The 19017-nt window shown below is 26.7% G+C and overlaps 1 protein-coding gene across 1 annotated transcript; it reads left to right on the forward strand.

Annotated features, from left to right (window-relative positions):
* The first annotated feature begins 1113 nt into the window (after nt 1-1113).
* LOC145834497 (nucleolar protein 14-like) lies at nt 1114-17660 on the forward strand. Its single transcript, XM_082941939.1, has 18 exons — nt 1114-1374; nt 4181-4341; nt 4865-4971; nt 6575-6669; nt 8165-8261; nt 9055-9151; nt 9503-9643; nt 10389-10509; nt 11493-11610; nt 11838-11987; nt 12460-12667; nt 12781-12907; nt 15163-15284; nt 15546-15685; nt 15914-16052; nt 16344-16604; nt 16829-16990; nt 17266-17660. Exons 1-18 carry the CDS (start codon nt 1165-1167, stop codon nt 17372-17374), a joined length of 2565 nt encoding a protein of 854 aa, XP_082798065.1. The 5' UTR covers nt 1114-1164; the 3' UTR covers nt 17375-17660.
* Nucleotides 17661-19017: the final 1357 nt, after the last annotated feature.

Genomic DNA, 19017 nt, shown 5'->3' on the forward strand with positions numbered 1-19017 from the left:
CTTCTTTTAATTTAATTTAATCAAAAATGACTGTTTCCATAATATGGACCATAGACAATAAGAGCTTTGATTTAATTTTAATAGTTTTTTTTTAGTTCTTAAAATTTTGTTTTCAATTCTATTCTGATTTATTAAATAATTTCTACAACTTTTACTTAAGCATTGGGTTATTCTTAAGTTTAAGTTAGGAGTCAGAAAACTACAGCTAGTGAGCCACAATAAATACTTTTTGAATAGTTTAATATGAATTTGCTTTTGAATAATGATAATTATTATTCAAGTTTTTATTGATATCTTATATTCCCTTTTTTACCTAGTATGAAATAATTTGTTTTAAGCATTTTAGAATAGTTCCTTCTAAGACCTTTTTATTTATATACTTTGTTTAATTTTCTTTATTTTAATTCTAAAAAATTATATTCTTTTATATTGTTTTAACATCAAGAAAAAAATCTTGCTGTTTAAAAATTTGCAAAAGTAAATTATTTTAAATTCCTTTTTTTTTAAGTAAACCATTGCCACCCTTATAATATCAAAACTTTACTATTGTTTGAGCGTTAAGTGTCACAAAATCAGTCAACCAGAACGCAAGTATTTCAGACAATGTTATCATTATTATTGGATGGATGTTTATAAGACCTAGATACTGAGAATTAGATTTTTATTATTGAGTAAAAACTGCATAAAAATTAATTAGTGTACTTTTATGGTTCAAGTAAAATTATTTAAACAATATTTAGTTGTTTTAGATTTCTTTTAATATTTTATAGTTGTCACATTAGTTATAGTTTTTGAAATATTTTTCACTTAAACTTAAATTGTTCTGAAGTTTTGTTTGTTTACATTTGGTTTATAAAAGTGACTTATATTTCTGAAGTATAGTTTTTTAATATTGTTTTGTGGTTCTTTTTTATAATAGGTACATTATTCGAACTGTCTTGTATGATTTATATAAAGTAGTCTTGAATAGAATATAGTATTTATGATATAGTAATTAAATAAGGTAGGATTTAATTATGATTAGTAGTACTAATATATTAAAGGGTCCAACATCCATACCTTACACTAGAAATAAGTGTAAATTTAACATAAATAAATTTTGTTTTTAGAGACCAGACTATTTTTGACTTGATATAAGTAATATTAATATTTCACACATATAAAATGGGAAAAAGCAAGATAAATAGAGGTAAAATAAATTCTGATGCCTCCCGCTTAAGTTCAATCAGGAAGAAAAAGATGAGTTCATTAGCTGGAGTCAGAGAAAATCCTTTTGAAATAAAGATGAATAGAATGAAGCACAATGTACTCAACAAAAAACTAAAAAATCATAAAGGACTTCCAGGTGTTGCAAGATCTGCTGCTAGAAAAAAAGTTTGTTTAAATTATTTCTGTTAAAATTTTGATATACTACCTTGATTATTATTAATTGTTAATTTTAAAGGTTATATTTTAGCAAAATGGTTTTTAATAATTTTAGTAAAAATGTTTTTACTACACATATTTAAGTGTTTAAGTATTTAAATTAGACAAATTTGTTTTTTCCTTAAACAATTTCTTTAAGGGCATAGGGCCTTAAGTGATCATCTTTTTTTAAAGTTTGGAATATTTTTTACATAATCAAAAATACTTAAAACCATTTGTTTTTACTGTTTTTAAAAATCTAAAGTAATTTTTGAGATATAATATATATAAATTGTATAATATAATATATAATTATATAAAATATGAAAATTAAAGTTGAAGGGTTCAATAGGTTCTTTATGAGAGGCACCAGCTTAAAAGGCAAAACTAGACTTTTCCATAAAAATCTATCTCCTCCTTCAGTTTTTTACAACTGTTTTAAAACTTTCTTAGATTAATCTTTGATAAATATTAAACAACTTGTAAGGAACAGATTTCTAATTTTTTTGATTAATGGCAAAAAAAGACTATTTTACTAAAAATCTATTTTCTCCTACTATTTTTGAGATAACCACCTCAAAATTTCAGAAAGTGTTTCTTGATATATTTGGAAAATTTTGCTTAAAAAAATTAAAAAAAAAACTACAAAATAAAAAATTTATATAAAAAATAAAAAAAGTTTTTTTCCTTGTTTTTTTGTTATAAAATTTTTATTTTTTAATTAAAAAAAAATTCTTTTGACAGAACTTTCTAAATATATCAAGGATCACTTCTTGAAAATTTGAGGTAGTTAACTCAAAAAAGGTAGGAGGAGATAAATTTTTAGTGATTTCTAGTTATTTGCCATTTTAGTTTGTGCCTCCCACAAGGAACCTATTGTTGCCTCCAACTTTGACTGGCTATATCTCAAAAAATATTTTGAATTTTTAAAATCTTTAAAAAGCATATTGTAGCTTAGTAAAAACTGCATAAAATAAGATCAAATTGTAAAAAATGTGTAACCCCTTTATGCTCTTAAATATATATTAAAAATATATTTTTAAAAACCGGCTTTGTACAAATTGTTTATAAAATAAAATAAAAATTTTTTTAGATAATTTACTTTGAAAATAAAAGAGAAGACAGATTTTTAGTGAATATTTTTAAATTAAAAAAAAATGGCTCTTGAAAATATTTATTACATATGTTTGTATAGTTTTTTTTACAAAACTTTTTGTATCTCAAAAATTAAAATATGTTTTCTTATTCTATAAAATGTATATAATATTTGACACTCAAGCTTTTGAAAAAGACCTAATGAAAGTTTTTGTAACAAAATGTTTACTCCCCTATGCCTTAATGAATTTAAGTAATAACTTAACAACATAAGTTTTACTAGTTTTTTCAAAGATCCACTTTAGTTGATTTTGTTAAAAGAATTTAGATACCTTTACCAAAAAAGTTTTATTATTTTAATTCTAAAGTAATATTTTGAAGTAGATGTTTTAAGTTTTGAATAAAGCTCAATAAGTTTATTATGGAAGATTAAATTATTTGAATTAATTAAAAAATAAAATCACTCTTAACTACTATATACCTTATATATTTTATGTATTCTTTTAAGATTTAAGGTAGTTCAATTGTTTAAAATACTCATACATTAATAAAACTATTTTATAAAAAAATATTTTCTAAATTTTTCTGACATTTTTATAAAATTTATACATTCTGACTCTCATACAGTTTTGTAATATATTTTTCTATATTTATGTAAAATTTTAGGTCAATTAAATTTAAGACTATTAAACAAAGAAGAAAGATATTTTTTCTGATACTTATATTTCTAGAACAAAAAAGCAATAGCATAAAACTTCTTTAGGTTAATACAAAACATTGTTGAGTTTGAGTATAACTTTTAGGTCATTAGAAGCTGTTTTTTGTTTAAAGAGTTTTTTATATAGGGATATTAAAGTATTTATTGCAAACGGATTAATAATCTTGTTGTTCTTAAGTCATAATTTAAAAGTTTTATATCCTAGATAATCAACAAAAAAACTTTTTTTATATAATTTTTGTAGGACTTAAGTAATTTTTTCAAAGCTATCATTGAACCAACAATGAGAAGATTTTTCTCCATACGTTTGTAATACAAATTGTATGGGAGATTTTCACAAAACTTACTATATCTTAAAATCAAATTAAGATTTTTACGTTTTATAAAAAGTATCTTGTAGTATATATCTTTAGCTTTAAATTAAAGGTCGATGTTATTTTTCTTAAAAATAATGTCACACCCTTTTGGCTTTAAAAATAAGTATAAACAAAAAATACTCAATGTAACTGTATTATCTATATTGGTATTCTTTTTTGCTAATTGTTTTTAATTTTACAAAAGTTGTTATTCATAGTTTAGAATCTTTTTGTCGTAATTTTTTATTCTGCTTGTTGTATTTTAAAAATTACTTATCTAAATATTTCTGTTTTTAAATACATGATTTTCTTCTAAACCTAAGTTTTATCTTCATAATTCATATATTTAAATACAATTTCATTGTACGTATAAAAATTTAGAAAAAAAAAATTAAGTAAAAATAAAAACAAGTATGATTTTTCATTCAAAAAGCTGCACTTTTACCTTGAAGATTTCTTTTAGATAGTAGTAATCATACTATTTAAAATTTAAATTTTTAGTATAATAAACTTTAAGTTTTTTAAAAGAAAACAAACATTAGAATTTAATCACTTTAGATTGTTCTTGCTATGTATTTTATTTTTTGTATCAAATAAACTTCAACAGCGTCAAGACACACTGTTGGCGGAGATGAAGTCTTCAAACAACTTGACTCTTTTGCAAGACAGAAGGATCGGTGCTGGCAACATTAACATGACGCCTGAAGAAAAAGATCTCGAAAGGCTCAAGCAACACTACAAGTACAAAGATAAAAAGAGCATTTTCAAGTTGGTTTAGTTTTTTGTGGTTTTTATTTTGCTTAAAGTTTTATAGTTTAATGCTTAGGAATTAGCCTAAGTTTTATAGAGTAACAGTATTATTTGTAATAGAATTTGAATAAAATTAAAACACAACAGCTACATAATTGATAATATTATAATTTAAATTACCTTTGTATTAGAAATTAAATATAGGTTACTTTAATAAAAACAAAAACTTTAAAATATGTGGAGGTTTAAACAATGAGTTATAGTATTTAAACAAACTATATAACATCATAATAAAAATTTATTTGGATAACTAAAAACTTGATGCTTATAAATCAGAATAATTACTTTATTCTGATTGTCTAGTTGGTTATTTGTAAGTATCAGGAAAAAAATACTTTTGCAGAAAATTTTATCTTTTGTTTAAATAAAAAACGCAAAATAACCTTTTTACATGAAGTTAAGTTGTATCAAAAACTAAAGTTTATGATGAAAAACTTGATTAGCACATGTAAGGGTTGTAACAAAATAAAAATTCATTCAGCTTATCAGAGTCTGACAACATTCAGCTGACGCACAATGGAAAACTGTTAAGCGATGTTCATGTTGATTACGATGGAGGGTTTGGTGAAGATGATGATGACACAAACCGTTAGTTTTATAAGCTGACATTTGATTATTTTAAGAGTTAATCTAAAATGGACCAGAACTAAAGTAGTGCTGTTTTTAGTGGCTTGTAAAAGTATAAAATGGTTACAAATTAAGTATAGTTTGAATTTTACTGTTTTTATGTCATTTTAAATGACATAAAGGGGTTAGTTTACTTAAAAGTCAGTCTGTAATAAATATTTGCAGAGTCTGCAAAAAATATATTTTTTTCATGTTATTTTTTAATTTTAATTGTTAATACTTTATTTTTGATTTACTTTTAATATGTTTGGGTAAGGTGGGTTGAAGATAAGGGTATTAAAAAAAAACTTTAAATTTTTTTTCTTATTCAGCAGATATGCAAATCAGACTGACCTTTAAATATTCTTTCCTTTGAAAGATAATCACGTAATAAGTGAGTGATGAATACTAATAACTTACTTGCAATTAAATCGCTTTTTCCATAACAAACTTTTTAAGCAATGCTTTCAAAATTATATAATTTACTTTTCAAAACAAAATAAGTACTCACTAAACTAAGTGATCAAGCAAAATACGAGTAATTTAAGAAACAACCAATAGAAAAATAATCAAATTAAGAATAAAAACTAAACAAGATAATAAAGATAAAAATTGGCTATTTTAAAACTTTAAGTGTAATTCTAGATCTTTTATCAGGACCGAGTTGATAGCTTAGTTTTGGTTAAGAACTTTTAATCATAATTGCCTCAACTGCTATCGAACTACTTTTTAAAAAAAAACAAATATTTAAAGTACCTAATAATTTATTAATTTTATCTTTCAATGATAAATTCTTTGCAATTTTTGTTGTTCTTAAGGCTACTTGAATATCAATACCAAATATTAAAGTCGCCTTAAGAACAAAAAAAGTTTAATTTTGCTAACGCCTGAATTTTTTACCTTAATTTATTAAAGCATTTTTTTATCTTTGTTTTAAATGAACTTTTTGTGTTATTTTTATTTTTAATTTTTTTGTTATGAGTCTTTCTGTTTAAGTGGCCTAGGTTTTGATGCCTAAAGTAGGTCCATCATATGGACAATAAACTTGCATTAATAATAATGATAATAATAATAAATACATCACTGTTTGCCTAAAACTAAACTAAAAGTCAACAAGTTAAGTGTGCAAAAAATTCAACCAACCTTTAGATTAGATTATTATATTTCAGTATGTTTAAAAAAAAAAATATTTTTGAATTTTATTTTATGATATTAGTCTTAAGAAAATAAAAGTCCATGTACCGATTTGAGTTACATAAATTTTCCTATATAACTTGCAAATCTCAGGTGTCCTGAATAGATAAAATAAGCTTTACTTCAATAAACATGTCGTGTTTATGTAACACAAAAATATTTCTTATTCAATAAACAGTACTTACGAAGCATATATTTGTTTTTCTTATGCAACAACAACCAGGCCACAAGCATTTTAAATTCGTTTTTTCGCCCACCATGCTTACACAAGAAATTTAAACTTCGGTGCATATCTAGTAAGCAAGTACTTGTAAGCTAACAACTGTTACCGCATTTTTTACTTACGCCTTATTTGCCACACTTCAATAAACTGCAACCTCGTTTTTTGCAGCCATGGAAAATTTCGGCGGCGGGGACGACGGTTGGATGAAGGTGAACCACGAGAGCAAGCTGGCCGAAGTCATTGCCAACAGGAAGGAAGAAGAAGTTTGTTTTGTTTGTTGAGTGTTTTGTTGTAAAGTTTTATTGTTTCTCGGCGGAAAATGAAATGTTGAAAACGTTTGACAGTTTGTTGTTGGCATGTACGTGAACAGCATGTTTTCCATGAAAAGCTTTATATGAAAAAAGTGTTTTAAAAAAGTTTTTTGGTTGTGAAGAATTAGTCTTATGTTTTATATAAGTTGTTAATATTTTTTGATCTAAAACTAAAGCATTTAAATAGAAAAATAATTTATATTTACTAAAAGACTTTTGTTTTTTAGTAAAGCTAATAACTTATCTCTATTGTTTGTCAAAAATAACAAATAAATAAATACCAGGGTTGCCAAAACCTGGAAAAAGCTGGATTTTGAGAAATTTTGAAAAAACTAGAATTTTGAACAAAATCACTAAAAAACCCTATAAAACCTGGATTTTTAAACAATTTTTAAATGTTAAGTAGAAAAATATTAATTCGACACAAAAAATTAATATATTGACCAATTTTTTATGCCATCATAAAAAATATACTAAAAAACTTATTTAAAGTCGCTTTACAGTATCTTTTAATATTGTTATACTACTTAGCACAGTTTTAACCTTAAACTTAGTTTAAACTAAAAATAAACCCAAAAAAGTGTACTTTTTAAAACCTGGAAGAAATTCAGAAAACCTGAAAAAAATCTCAAAACTATTTGGCAACTCTGAAAAAAAGATCAACAAAAATTTTACTTTTTAACTATGTTGGTGTTCACTTTTTCTAATTATAAAATTAAATATTAAATCAATTTTTAGAATATTTATATTAAAAAAATATATATTTCGACTTGTTTAATATTTTTTTATTTATAGTTTATATTATAGTACCTAGTATTCCTGTTTTAAAATAAAACAAAAAAAAAAACTAAAAAAAGAATATTTAAAAACATGCAGGTTATTCCAAAAATGTATACATACTAAAATCATGTTTGTCTTCTTGGTTTAATCTAATGATAAGCAACGAGTTCAATTTGTAAAGCTACATTGTTGTATGTAATCGGAATTATAATTATTTTAAGTATGTATAAGTTTTTAGGACAACAATATTTGTTTTAGATACCCTGTTTTTAGGCTTTTAATTTTGTATAGGTTTTTAAAAAGGAATACTTTGACATAGTTTAGCATAATTCATATGAAAAAATACTTTGTACATACCCTAAAGTTCTTTACTATACAAATAATTTAAAGAGTTTATTCATTAAAATAAGAAATTAATGTTAAAAGAGTTTGATTTAGATACAATCATTAAAAAATATTCAACGTCTTATATTTTTAGATTAATTGTAATAAAACAAGTTTACAAACTATTGTTATTTTAACCTTATTTGATATTTCTACTTTTTTTAATGTTGTAAAATAACCTTAAATTTTTTCAATATTTAACTGGTAAACATTTTACATGATATATTTTTATAAATAAGATAAAATGATCATAGTTTTGTCTGTAAGTTTAAACAAATTTCAGCGTCAGAAATTTTTGAACAAAGAAAAAAATGAAGATCTCTACACAAAACTTCAAAATGAAAGAAAAAATATTTTCATACCGAGAATGAATGAAAATGGTAAGTTTTATTTGTTTTAAAGCTAAGAAAGTTCCTTGGCGTCGCATTGTTTAAAATTTGTTTTTTTATTAGTATTTTTTTAATACTGATTTGTTGTTATTATTTATCTAACATCACTAAAATAATTTCTTATTTGGCTTACATTAGTTACTAGTTTTATCACCAGAGTTGATACTTTTTATAGCTGAAATTTCCTTGGTAAAACTTGTTCTCATTTTTTAGTAGCTCTAATGTTTTAGTTACAGCCTCATTTTTAATAAAATCATGAGATCGGCGGCTTATATCGAAAAACAGTAAACGATACAATTATTCCCAAAAGTCTCAGTACAAAATCAATTAAATTTGTTTGTTTACACTAAAAACAAAAAAAAGTCTACTTTTGCCATGGTGTTTTAAAACAATTTGTTAAAAATTAAAAAGAAAAAAAAATTGAATGATTTGTACAAAGACAAGTGTTATTCAGCTAAACAATTATAATTAGACCTAGATTCAAGCAATGATCAACACAAAGTTTGGTTCTTAGTTTATTTTTAGTAAAGTTTGTTAAAATAAAATATAGTTACGAACTTAAAAACTTAAAAAAAAAAAAATATTAATAAATTTATAAAGCAATAAAAAAGTTATAACAATTAAAAAGAAAGAAAAAAAATATTATTTTATTAATTTATTAAAAAGACTTAAATATTTTTAACATATGTGTAATTGTCGGTACATAAAGAAATGTAATATAAATAGTTATAGACAAAATTTATTCATCAACAATAAGAAAATTTACTAAGTTTACATTCAACAGAAAAAAAGAAAGAAGAAGATATTTACAAAAGCATGTACCAAGAACGATTTACCGTGCTTTTAAAAAATTTTAAAGAACCGGTTAGAGTTACCGGCAGGTAAGTTAATTAGTAATTAATAGTTATTGAGATTTTTATTTTTTATATTACACCTCTAAAACTTTTATTGTGTAAATTTTTTTTTGTTAACTAAAAGTATTGTACATAAGGCATTAACGTCCTTCGTAAGATCTAAATTAAGAACTGCAGTTTTTTTTTTGGCCAATTTGTTTCAAATTCTCAATGCGTCACTCAACTTAAATTCAAAAACAAAAATAACAAACTGGTTTCTCGTAATACTTTTACAATGCACCAGCAGTTTGTTTGAAACAAACGTAAATGTTGTTAATGCAACTTGTTGTTAAATCAGACGAGTAATGAAAAAATAGATATCAAGTAAATTTGTTATAGAACTCAGCTTTCAAAGCAGCAGCAAGCTGTGGAAGACGCCAAAAAGCTGAAAAAGCAAGAAGAAGAAAGAATAAGGAGAATGAAGGGACCGGAAAAAAAAGTTGAAGAAAAAAATTTCAACGTCGACTCTCTGTCTTACAAGTTTGTTGTCTTTTTGTCGTTTGAAAAACAAAAGTAAAATTTTAGTTTAAGTTAAGTAAAAAAAAAATTGTTTATATATAAACTATGTTTTGTCGAAAGATGTGTGTTTAAATTGATGTTTAAACCTTTAAAATTTGTATTTTGTGCTTAAGTTTAAGCTAAATTTGTTTACTAGCTTGAATGTTGTTATTAATATTTTTTCTCAGATCAACAGTTTTTATGCTATTTTATATTTATAAAAAAATTTATACGTTAATCACTCATTAAGGAAATTTGAAAAGTTCATTAGTTTTTTCGTTTAGACAATCGTTACTAAAAAATAATATTAGTTTGTTATAGATGTTTAAAAATTTAAGATTATTTTGTACTAAAAATTAGTACCAAGACAAAATTTTTCAAAGAAGTATGTGTTACAAATGCATTGAAAATATTATAAAAGTATTTTGTTTTTTAAACATTTTAAATGGTCGCACAACTTATAGTATGTTTCCATTTTTGACTAGTATTACTGTTAACACTTGGTTGTGTTAGTAAATTTAAAACAAAAAAACAAAAGTTCTTGAACATGTTATCTTGAAAAACTTTTTAAATGCCATGAATATTAATGATATGTTTCCCTTCATAAATGCTTTTACTATTGCTGTGTAAATTATTAAAAAAAAATTAAATGTTCATCGGTTTCTTTTTAAAACTCTATGTAACAATTAAAATGTTCGGGTTGTTTTAAAAGTTCGAATGATCGCAGGATGAGTTCGAGCATCAACTTGGAAGACGAGGGCCAGGTGTTGAGCTTCCCGATGCAGCCGGGAGACGAGAGCAAGTACAAATCGGAATACGACGCCGAAGTCGACGGAGACGATTTCGAAGTTTGTCTCGATTTTTTCTTCGTAGTTTGTGACGAATCGGCCGTGACGCACTGCTTGCCTCATGGCTAAAAAGTGTTACATGTTTGAGTATAAAGTGTTGAATTATAAAAAAAATTAAAGCGTTTCTTGTGTTTCGTACTGCCATATTAAATAACTGTTGATTTAATGAATCCATTTTAAATAATAATATTTTAAACAAGTATATTATTAGAGAACAATAAAATATGCCTTAAACAATCTGTTTTTTGAAAAACAGTAAGTGATACAACAGTTTTAAAAGATAACACTGATTTTAAAAACAATTTTAAGTAACAAAAATGTATCAAATTGATTCAAGTAAATTGTTTAATGCGATTGTGAAACTTGTGATTTTTGGTTTAGTGTAAAAATTTAATTCACCAAAGTATATGGATTTTACATTCTGTTTTAGTTTTATTATTTTAACAAGTATATGACATAAAAATGTTTATCGATTGAATATCCAAACTGTAACACGTACCAAAAGGTTAAAAGCTGAATTAGTTAAAGTGTATTTTAAATTTGCAAACTCTTCTTGCTATAATTTGTAGACGCTTCAAAAAATTTTCAAAACAATAGTTTAAAAAAATAGTTTTCCATAATATTTTTCTTGAAATTTTTTTGAACGCTCTGAATCATGTTGACACTTTCTATGCAGTTTGCTGACCCCTGGTATTGTACTAAAGCTTAGTCAATGTATTACATTTATCCTTTTTTTGTCAGTTTTTGTTTTGCTAACAAATGTTTTTCAAACAGTACCTACTCAATCAATACCTTAGTTATCAATAAAAAAAAAATTAAACCAATTGAATTTAAACATCCTTTAATTTTTATACCTTTTCTTACTGAACCTTGGTAAACACATGTTGAAACATATTTAAGCAACAGTTTTCATTTTATTAATTCTGTTTTTATCACATTATTTTCACTGATTATTCTAAAACGCTCCGAATCTTGTCGAACAGTTTTCATCTGACGGGGAATCGGACGGGGATGAAGAGGGATCGGCAGAAGATCACGGCATCGGATTCACGGACGAATCGTCGGAACAAAACGTCTCCGAAGAACAAGACTACTCTGAAGGTTAATTTTAAACAATCTGTTTGTTGAATAACAGTGCTTTGTTGCGGAAACTGTATTCTGACTTGAATCAGGTGATCGAGCTAATCAACGATATGTAATCGAAGTAGTTAGTAATATTTACGGGCAGGTTTTTTTAAGAAAAAAAAAGTAAGAATCAACAGAGCTCTGATTGTTACTGTTAATTCCACCTTGGATTGCACTTGAATTAAATTCGAATATTTTCGCAGACGACGAAGAAGAAGACAACTATTCGGACATTTCGGACAGCGGCAACGAGGACGAGAACAGTGAGGAGTCCGTTTCCGCTTCGGCGGGCAAGGAGGAAGCGCGGGTTGAAATGAGCGCGTCGGCGAAAGAAAAGTACGAGAAAACTTTATGTGAGTTTGCACTGTAAGTTTCTTGAAATTATTACGTTTTCGGTCAACAGATTCTGACGCGGTTCTCTGAAAAACTAATCTGTGAAGTTAGAACAGTTTAGGTAATTTTTTAAAGGTTTGTATGAAATTTTCCAACAACTCACTTGATCAACAAATTGAGATGTTTTTATTTAAGATTTTAACTAATCATCTATAGTTGGTAAAACTCAGAAATTAATTCAAATACATTATTTTTGTCCATTTTATCTTTAATGTAAATACCTCCTACAGTTTTACACATAGTTTTTATTGTTAATTAATCCAATGTTGTAGGATGTATAATCTTATATCTTTTTTAGTCTTTACCCATCTACTGATATTTTCTTTTTCAACAAAAATCTATTTATGTTTTTTAGAGTTTAGAAAACTAAAAATAAAGTAAAATGAAATCGACAATTTGTTAAACATTAGAAAATTGTAAAACTATGCACAGTTCCTACCACCTATGAAGAATTTGTATGCATGGCAACCATATGTGAAGGTGAAGGAAAGAGCGTTGCCATGGAAATGTGCACGGACCTGCAGTTCAAGTACGCACCTAACCTAGGCAAAACTAACAAGCAAAAAATGGGCGAATTGTTCGGTTATTCGTTTCAATATTTGACACGAGCAAAAAAGCAACAACTTCCCGATTTCTACAAGTTAGTTGACTGTAGCTTATTTACCCTGTAGTTTATTTTTGGTAAAAAATGATACTAACTATCAGTTAAAAAACAAGGACAAATGTGAGTAAATTAAATGTTCTCAATCACAGAAATATGAAAGAGCTGCTCCGAATGAACGTTATAGAAGGTTGTAACAAAGCTAGAGGTGAAGTATATCGTTCCTATAACGAGTGTTTTGTTGAACAAAAGAAAGTTGGTTGGCCACATTTTAGCAAAGTAAGTACTTGCTCTGATTATGATAAATTACTAAACTTCTTAAAATTAATGTATGTACCTTTAATTAATGATAACCAAATAACAGTATAAATAGATTTTTGCATTTCAGAAAATCCATAACTTTAACATGTAACAGTTCTTGTTCTTTTAACTTTAACAATATATTTATACTTGGTTTAAACTTCACACCAGTGTCTTTAAAATAAAAACTGCTTACATGTATTGGGGTTAGTTTTAAAGTTTAGCCCCTAATAAAAAGTAAAAAACTATGAAATTTTATTTGAAGATGCACTAGATCAAGGTTTCCCAATTTTTTTTTCAAAAGGCCCCTTTTAGAGAAACAAAAAAAAACTGGCCCCATCCAACAAGATTTCTCAAATTAAAACTTCATATGACCTTTTTTTTTACTCTTCATCATCAACTCCAGAATATATAGTGTAAGCTTTAATTTGTGGCCTTGTGAATCTACCTTTTACGGCTTGTGGCCCCCTACATTTCCTTTTTTTCCCATAATATCTAGTATAAGTTTCAAAACTACCATTAAGAACGCTTAAGATCTTTTTTTTGATCTTTATCATCAACTCCAGAATATCAAAAATAAGTTTCAATTTGTGGCCTTGTGACTCCCCCTTTTACGGCTTGTAGCCCCCTACATTTTCTTAATTTTTTCCATAATGTCTAGTATAAGTTTCAAAACTACCATTAAAAACGCCTAAGACATTTTTTTGTTCTTCATCATCAACTCCAAAATATCTATTGTAAGATTCAATTTATGACCTCATGGCCCTGGTCCCTTTACTGCTCATGGCCCCCAAGGGGGCCACTTGACCCAGTTTGAGAAACCCTGCACAAAAAAATGCAAATTTTTTCAAAAAAAAAAGTATAAGTTCAAATTGTGGACCAATTAATTTTTAGGGGTAAAAAAAGTCGTAGGTAGTTAAAGTATCTTGCATATTTTTAAATTTTGATTATCATTGTATCATAAACTTAAACGCTTAATTTTGCTTTCAATTTTGAATTTCATTCATGTATATGCCTTATTAAAGTTTACAGTATATTAAAGTTTTTCATTTAGTTTACCTAACTTTTTTTTTAATGATTTTAAAGATTCAATTAATTTTTTAAAAACTTTTTCTAATTCTCCTCTAACAAAAAAAAAAACATGAATTTTCTCTTTTAAAAGGGCCTAACTTCAAAAATAAACTTCATTATGTGTCTTTAAAAAAATCAAATAGATAAAATTTGTCAGCATGTGCTAATATTTTTTATTGTTTTTAATGGAAGTCATGCTAATAACTTACTGTTATTATAATATTTTTTTCTTGTTTATATTTATTTATGTTAGCTAATTAATTTTAATGCATTTCAAACATATTTCTCTTACTATTTTAAAGTATATCTTTGAGAATATTGTATTAGGGTTGCAAAAAATCCTTGAATCCTGGAAAAAAGAAATTAAAAATTAAAAAAAAAAATTACCTGGAACATATTGGAATTTGAAAAATTTCGAAGAGAAACCTAGAAAAACCTGGAATTTTGAACACAAATCATTAAAAAACCTTGATTTTTTAACAGTTTTTACATGTAAAATAATTATATTTTTAGTTTTACCTGAAACAAAAATCTATCATATACAATAATTTTTTTTGTTACATTTAGAGTTTTGTTTATTATAAAACACTATAAAGTAGCATTACAGTACTTTTTCAATATATTTATACTTTTTAAGACAGTTTTTTGCCTTAAATTTAATTTCATATTAAAAGTGCACAAAAAGTTGTACTTTCAAAAATCTGAAAGAAATTTAGAAAACCTGCAGAAAATTTTCAAAGATTTGGCAACCCTGATTGTATTTCTATTAAATTTTCGTTTTTGTTTTAATATTTGTTGTTCAAAAAAGAAGGTTTAAGTTTTTATTATATGGTACGGAAAACTAATATAATTTTTAGATTCAGGTTGGTTATTTTTTAGGCTAGTTACAATGTTATCTACACAGTTTTTAAATATTATAAATATATTTTATCGATTGTTTTGTTGCATATTTGAAACATTACCTTAATTCATGAAACACGTTCTAATTAAATAAACTAAGAAATATAGTTGTTATCTGATACTAATCGGATCTTTATATTAGAGCTTGTTTGAAAGGAATAGCAAATTTTAGTGTTTATTTTTATATTACTAACATAAAATACTTTAGTACTTTATAGTTGGTAGTAAATATACTAATGCAGATTTTTGTATAATTTTTTCAGCTTCAGCAGCTCAGAGCAGTGAAAGAGTTGTTTCCAACATCGGACTATTTGCATCCAGTTACAACAACAGCAATAATTTACATGGAAAAAATGTTGCGAGACTGTCCTTTGCGGGCTGTCAGGTTTTTGTTTTGAAAAAAAAAGTTGTGTGTTTTTACAGAGCATAGTTTCTAAGTAACTTTTATGTTAGTACATACTATAATAATATATATATAAGTTCAAAAACGAATTATTTAAGTTTTTATTTATGTGCATATTCTAGTTCACAAGTAAAGAGTCTTAAAATAGATTGCTTTATTTCAACGTTTTTCAGTGAACTGAAATTTTAATACTGATAAACTTTATTTTTGATAAACAATTTACCTACCAAGTATATTTAACAGCGACGTGGCAAAAGGGTTGTACATTTCAGCGTTGTGCCACGACTTCGTTCGTCAAAGCGGCAGGCTGATTCCTTCGTGCCTCAATTTCCTCGCTTGCGTCCTCGCTACAGTGCTGCCTAAGAATGCGTTTAATGATAAAAGTTGGTGATTGTTTTTTGTACTTAAATTTCAAAGATTTCACGGTTGGTTGTTTACTAGTTTGTTATATACATACTTTGAGTGCATCTTTGAAACAGTAGTTAATAAAACAGTTTAAAATTGATACTAGTTAAAAAAGTTATTTTATTATAGTAATATATATATATGTATATTTATTAATTTATTTTAACTATTGGTAAACATCAAAGCATTATTTTTAAAACTTGCAGAACTGGCAAAATGTATAACTTCCCCTAAGTTTACTAAAAAATCCATACAAATCCTGAAAGTGAAAAAGCTGGTGGAAGACAATTCAAAGTGTGACATTGAAAAAGCTGCAGATTGTTTAAAACCAACTGATGAGCTTAAGTATGTTTAGGATCCTAAATAGATATTTTAAAATATATAACCACCAACCCACTTTGTTGTTGGATTGTAATATAATAAAACAGTTAATTAACATTATTTACAAATAAAAACCTTAATTGCACACTTATGGTTAGTTTACTATAATAAAGCATCAAATATATTTTCTGTTAGTTTGACGCTTTATTGTATTAAACTGACAAAGGTGTATAGTTTATGTTTTTATTTATAATTAAAATATTATCAATTTAGCATCATACCCGATACAATAATGCTTATTACTCGCTACAACAGGAATCAGCTGTTCAAACTGTGCTTGATGCTCGTGTTGAAGTTCAAAAGCCTCTACAAAGACGACGTTTGCCGCGCCCAGCTGTTCGAGCCCCACGACCGCGTGTTGAAGTCAGTAGGAGAGCAGTGCTGCCTCGACGACAACATGAAAGTGCTGATAAGCGAGCAGTTTGTAAACAAAGACGTGGAGCTGAAGCACATGAGCTTCGGGAAGAGCAAGCCGAAGATGATCCAGGTGTTCGCTCCAAAGTACACTGACCACGTGTGAGTTTGACTTGTATGCAGTGCTTGACGTTGCTAGTTTTTATGTTTGCTCACTGAAATAAAGTTCAATTTGTTTATTGAAAATAAAAGTCAATAGAATATTGACTATGTAATATATTTCTTTTTTGAAAAAGTCTATGCTTTTAGTAAACACGTAAACAACGTTTAAACAAAACACCTATACAACCAATAAAAATCATATTAATTCTTTCTGCCCAACGCAGAGGCGACATGTTCCAAAAGAAGTCGCGATCGACGAACGAAGAGAAGAGGAGAATAGAGAGGCTGCAGCGGCAGGTGAAGAGGGAGGACCGGGGAGCCAAGAAGCAGTTGAGGGGAGACAACGCGTACAAAGCCAGAGTGCGCCTCCAAGAAATAATCAAGGAGTTGGTTGTCGTTTACATCTGGAAATTTGCAATAATTAAATTTGTTTCGTTATTTTGAGCTTAAGTTCAGGATAACAGTTTTTTAACTTGATTTTAAACCTGGACTGGTTTAAACACTATTCATATTTTTGAAATATCTTGAAAAGTTTACAGTGTGGTTTTCATTCACGAATTAGAAAAAATATCCACTTCCAATGTACTAAACTATTTTAAGTTTTACTGCTTTTATAATATTAATTTGTTTTTTGTGTCTACTTAAATGTATAACTAAACAGAGATCAAAAGAGAAATGAGGCGACGAAACGAGTGATAGGGTTCTTAGGTGATGATCGTGGCTATGAAAAGAGCTTGAAGCGACAAAAAATCAAGCTGGGTAATTTGTAAAGAAGTTATAAAGTGAATAATTATGTTTTTGGAAAATATTAGGTAATACTTTAGAATTTTGACCCCTAGGTTTTTAGACAACTTTTTAGTAACTTCTTATATAAAAAAAATATATTGTTTAGTTTTTGTAATCTAAAAAAGTAAATATTTTAAAGAAATTAATTTTATCACCTAAGTTAAAAAAATGGTTTTAATGTTTTTAATTCACTATCACATTATGTTTCTTTTAAATGTTTTGTTTTAGCAAAACTGCTGACTTAGGTCAAAAATTTAGTTTTAGCTTAACTTTATGACATCAATAAACATGATATGACTTTAAAAGTTTTTGTTTATTAATTAAACATTTATGTTTATAAGTTTAGTTATATAAAAAAATGTATTGATTTACACATAATGAGAAAGACTGATGGCATGTCTACTTAAATGATATACTATTAAACTCCACCCGCATCAAAATACACCATTTTGTTCATTTACATTTCTTATTTATTAATTTATTTTATATATTTTTTGAATTTTCATTTAATTATTTTTTATTTATATTTCACTGTAACCCCTAACCCTTACCCTCGTTCGGTAAGCGGTTCTCGAATTTGACTGGGTGGATTGTGAACGCGGTTGGATTTTGATCGCGGGTGGATTTTGAACGTGTCCCACTCAAATAATGAATTAGTTACTGTCATACTTGAATTGTTATTTTTTAAATATTTTGTGTTAGAAAATATAAAAATCGATTGTTTTATTTTGTGAATATTTAAATAGTTGTTTATGAAAAAAAAGTTAAACTTTTTTAAACAGTTATACTATTTCAGAGGTCAGCGAACTGTGACCCGCGAGCATGTTTTAATTTCAAACTGGATACGGCACGTGAAAGGTAAAACTGCAGCTCGCTAGCATGTAAATCTGGCCCGCTAAACCAGAAATTTTAAAACTTACATTAGAGATTCTAGGGCAGGGTCGGCAGGTCAAAAAAGGAAAAAATTATCCCTTAAAGATAACATATAACTTAATTTTTGTTTAACGACCCCTGTTCTAGGGTTTGTAATGAACAGTAAGACAGTCTCAGACATAGTTGACGGGAGACACGAAACCTATACTAGATTTCTAGGGAAGGGCTCGGCAGGCCAGTTTTTGTCCAAAAAATAGTTGCTAACGGGCCTAACTGTATAAAAAAAGTCTTCCGCGGACCGCAGTTGTTTCACAATAGTTGTAGTAATCAATAAAAATAGCAATAGTAGAACACTATTTTAATAAGTAATTATTAATTGTAAGCTTTTGACATCAAAATATTTCTCGTTACTGCATTTTAAAAGGCATGTGTGGGCCGCAAATTTTGTCTTTGAGGGTCACATTTGTCCCGTAGGCCGCAGTTTGCCGACACCTGTTCTAGTTTCTGAACTTTTAAAAGTTTACATTAGATTTTCTGGGGTTTCTAATGCAGGATTGCCACTCGGTCAGGAAATCAGGAAAAGTCAGGAAAAAATTTAAAAAATGACAAAAGTCAGGAAAAAATGAGGGGTTTTGAAAAAAAGTCATGAAAAGTCAGGAAATTTGATAAAATTAAAAAAAAAATTCAGATTTTGTCAGATTAAATTTACAAAATTCCTTGTTTTTCAAAGCCTTCAAATGGTAAAACTTAATTA

Source organism: Thalia democratica, chromosome 4 (assembly GCF_965202585.1).
Source record: "Thalia democratica chromosome 4, ktThaDemo2.hap1.1, whole genome shotgun sequence".
Lineage (NCBI taxonomy): Eukaryota > Metazoa > Chordata > Thaliacea > Salpida > Salpidae > Thalia > Thalia democratica.

What these genes read in the sequence shown, in the direction of transcription:
- LOC145834497 (XM_082941939.1), top strand. Translation starts at nt 1,165, where the DNA reads ATGGGAAAAAGCAAGATAAATAGAGGTAAAATAAATTCTGATGCCTCC. An exon ending in AGATGATGATGACACAAACC is followed by an intron (nt 4,972 to 6,574) that starts GTTAGTTTTATA and finishes CGTTTTTTGCAG; the next exon opens with CCATGGAAAATTTCGGCGGC. An exon ending in CAACTTCCCGATTTCTACAA is followed by an intron (nt 12,668 to 12,780) that starts GTTAGTTGACTG and finishes TCTCAATCACAG; the next exon opens with AAATATGAAAGAGCTGCTCC.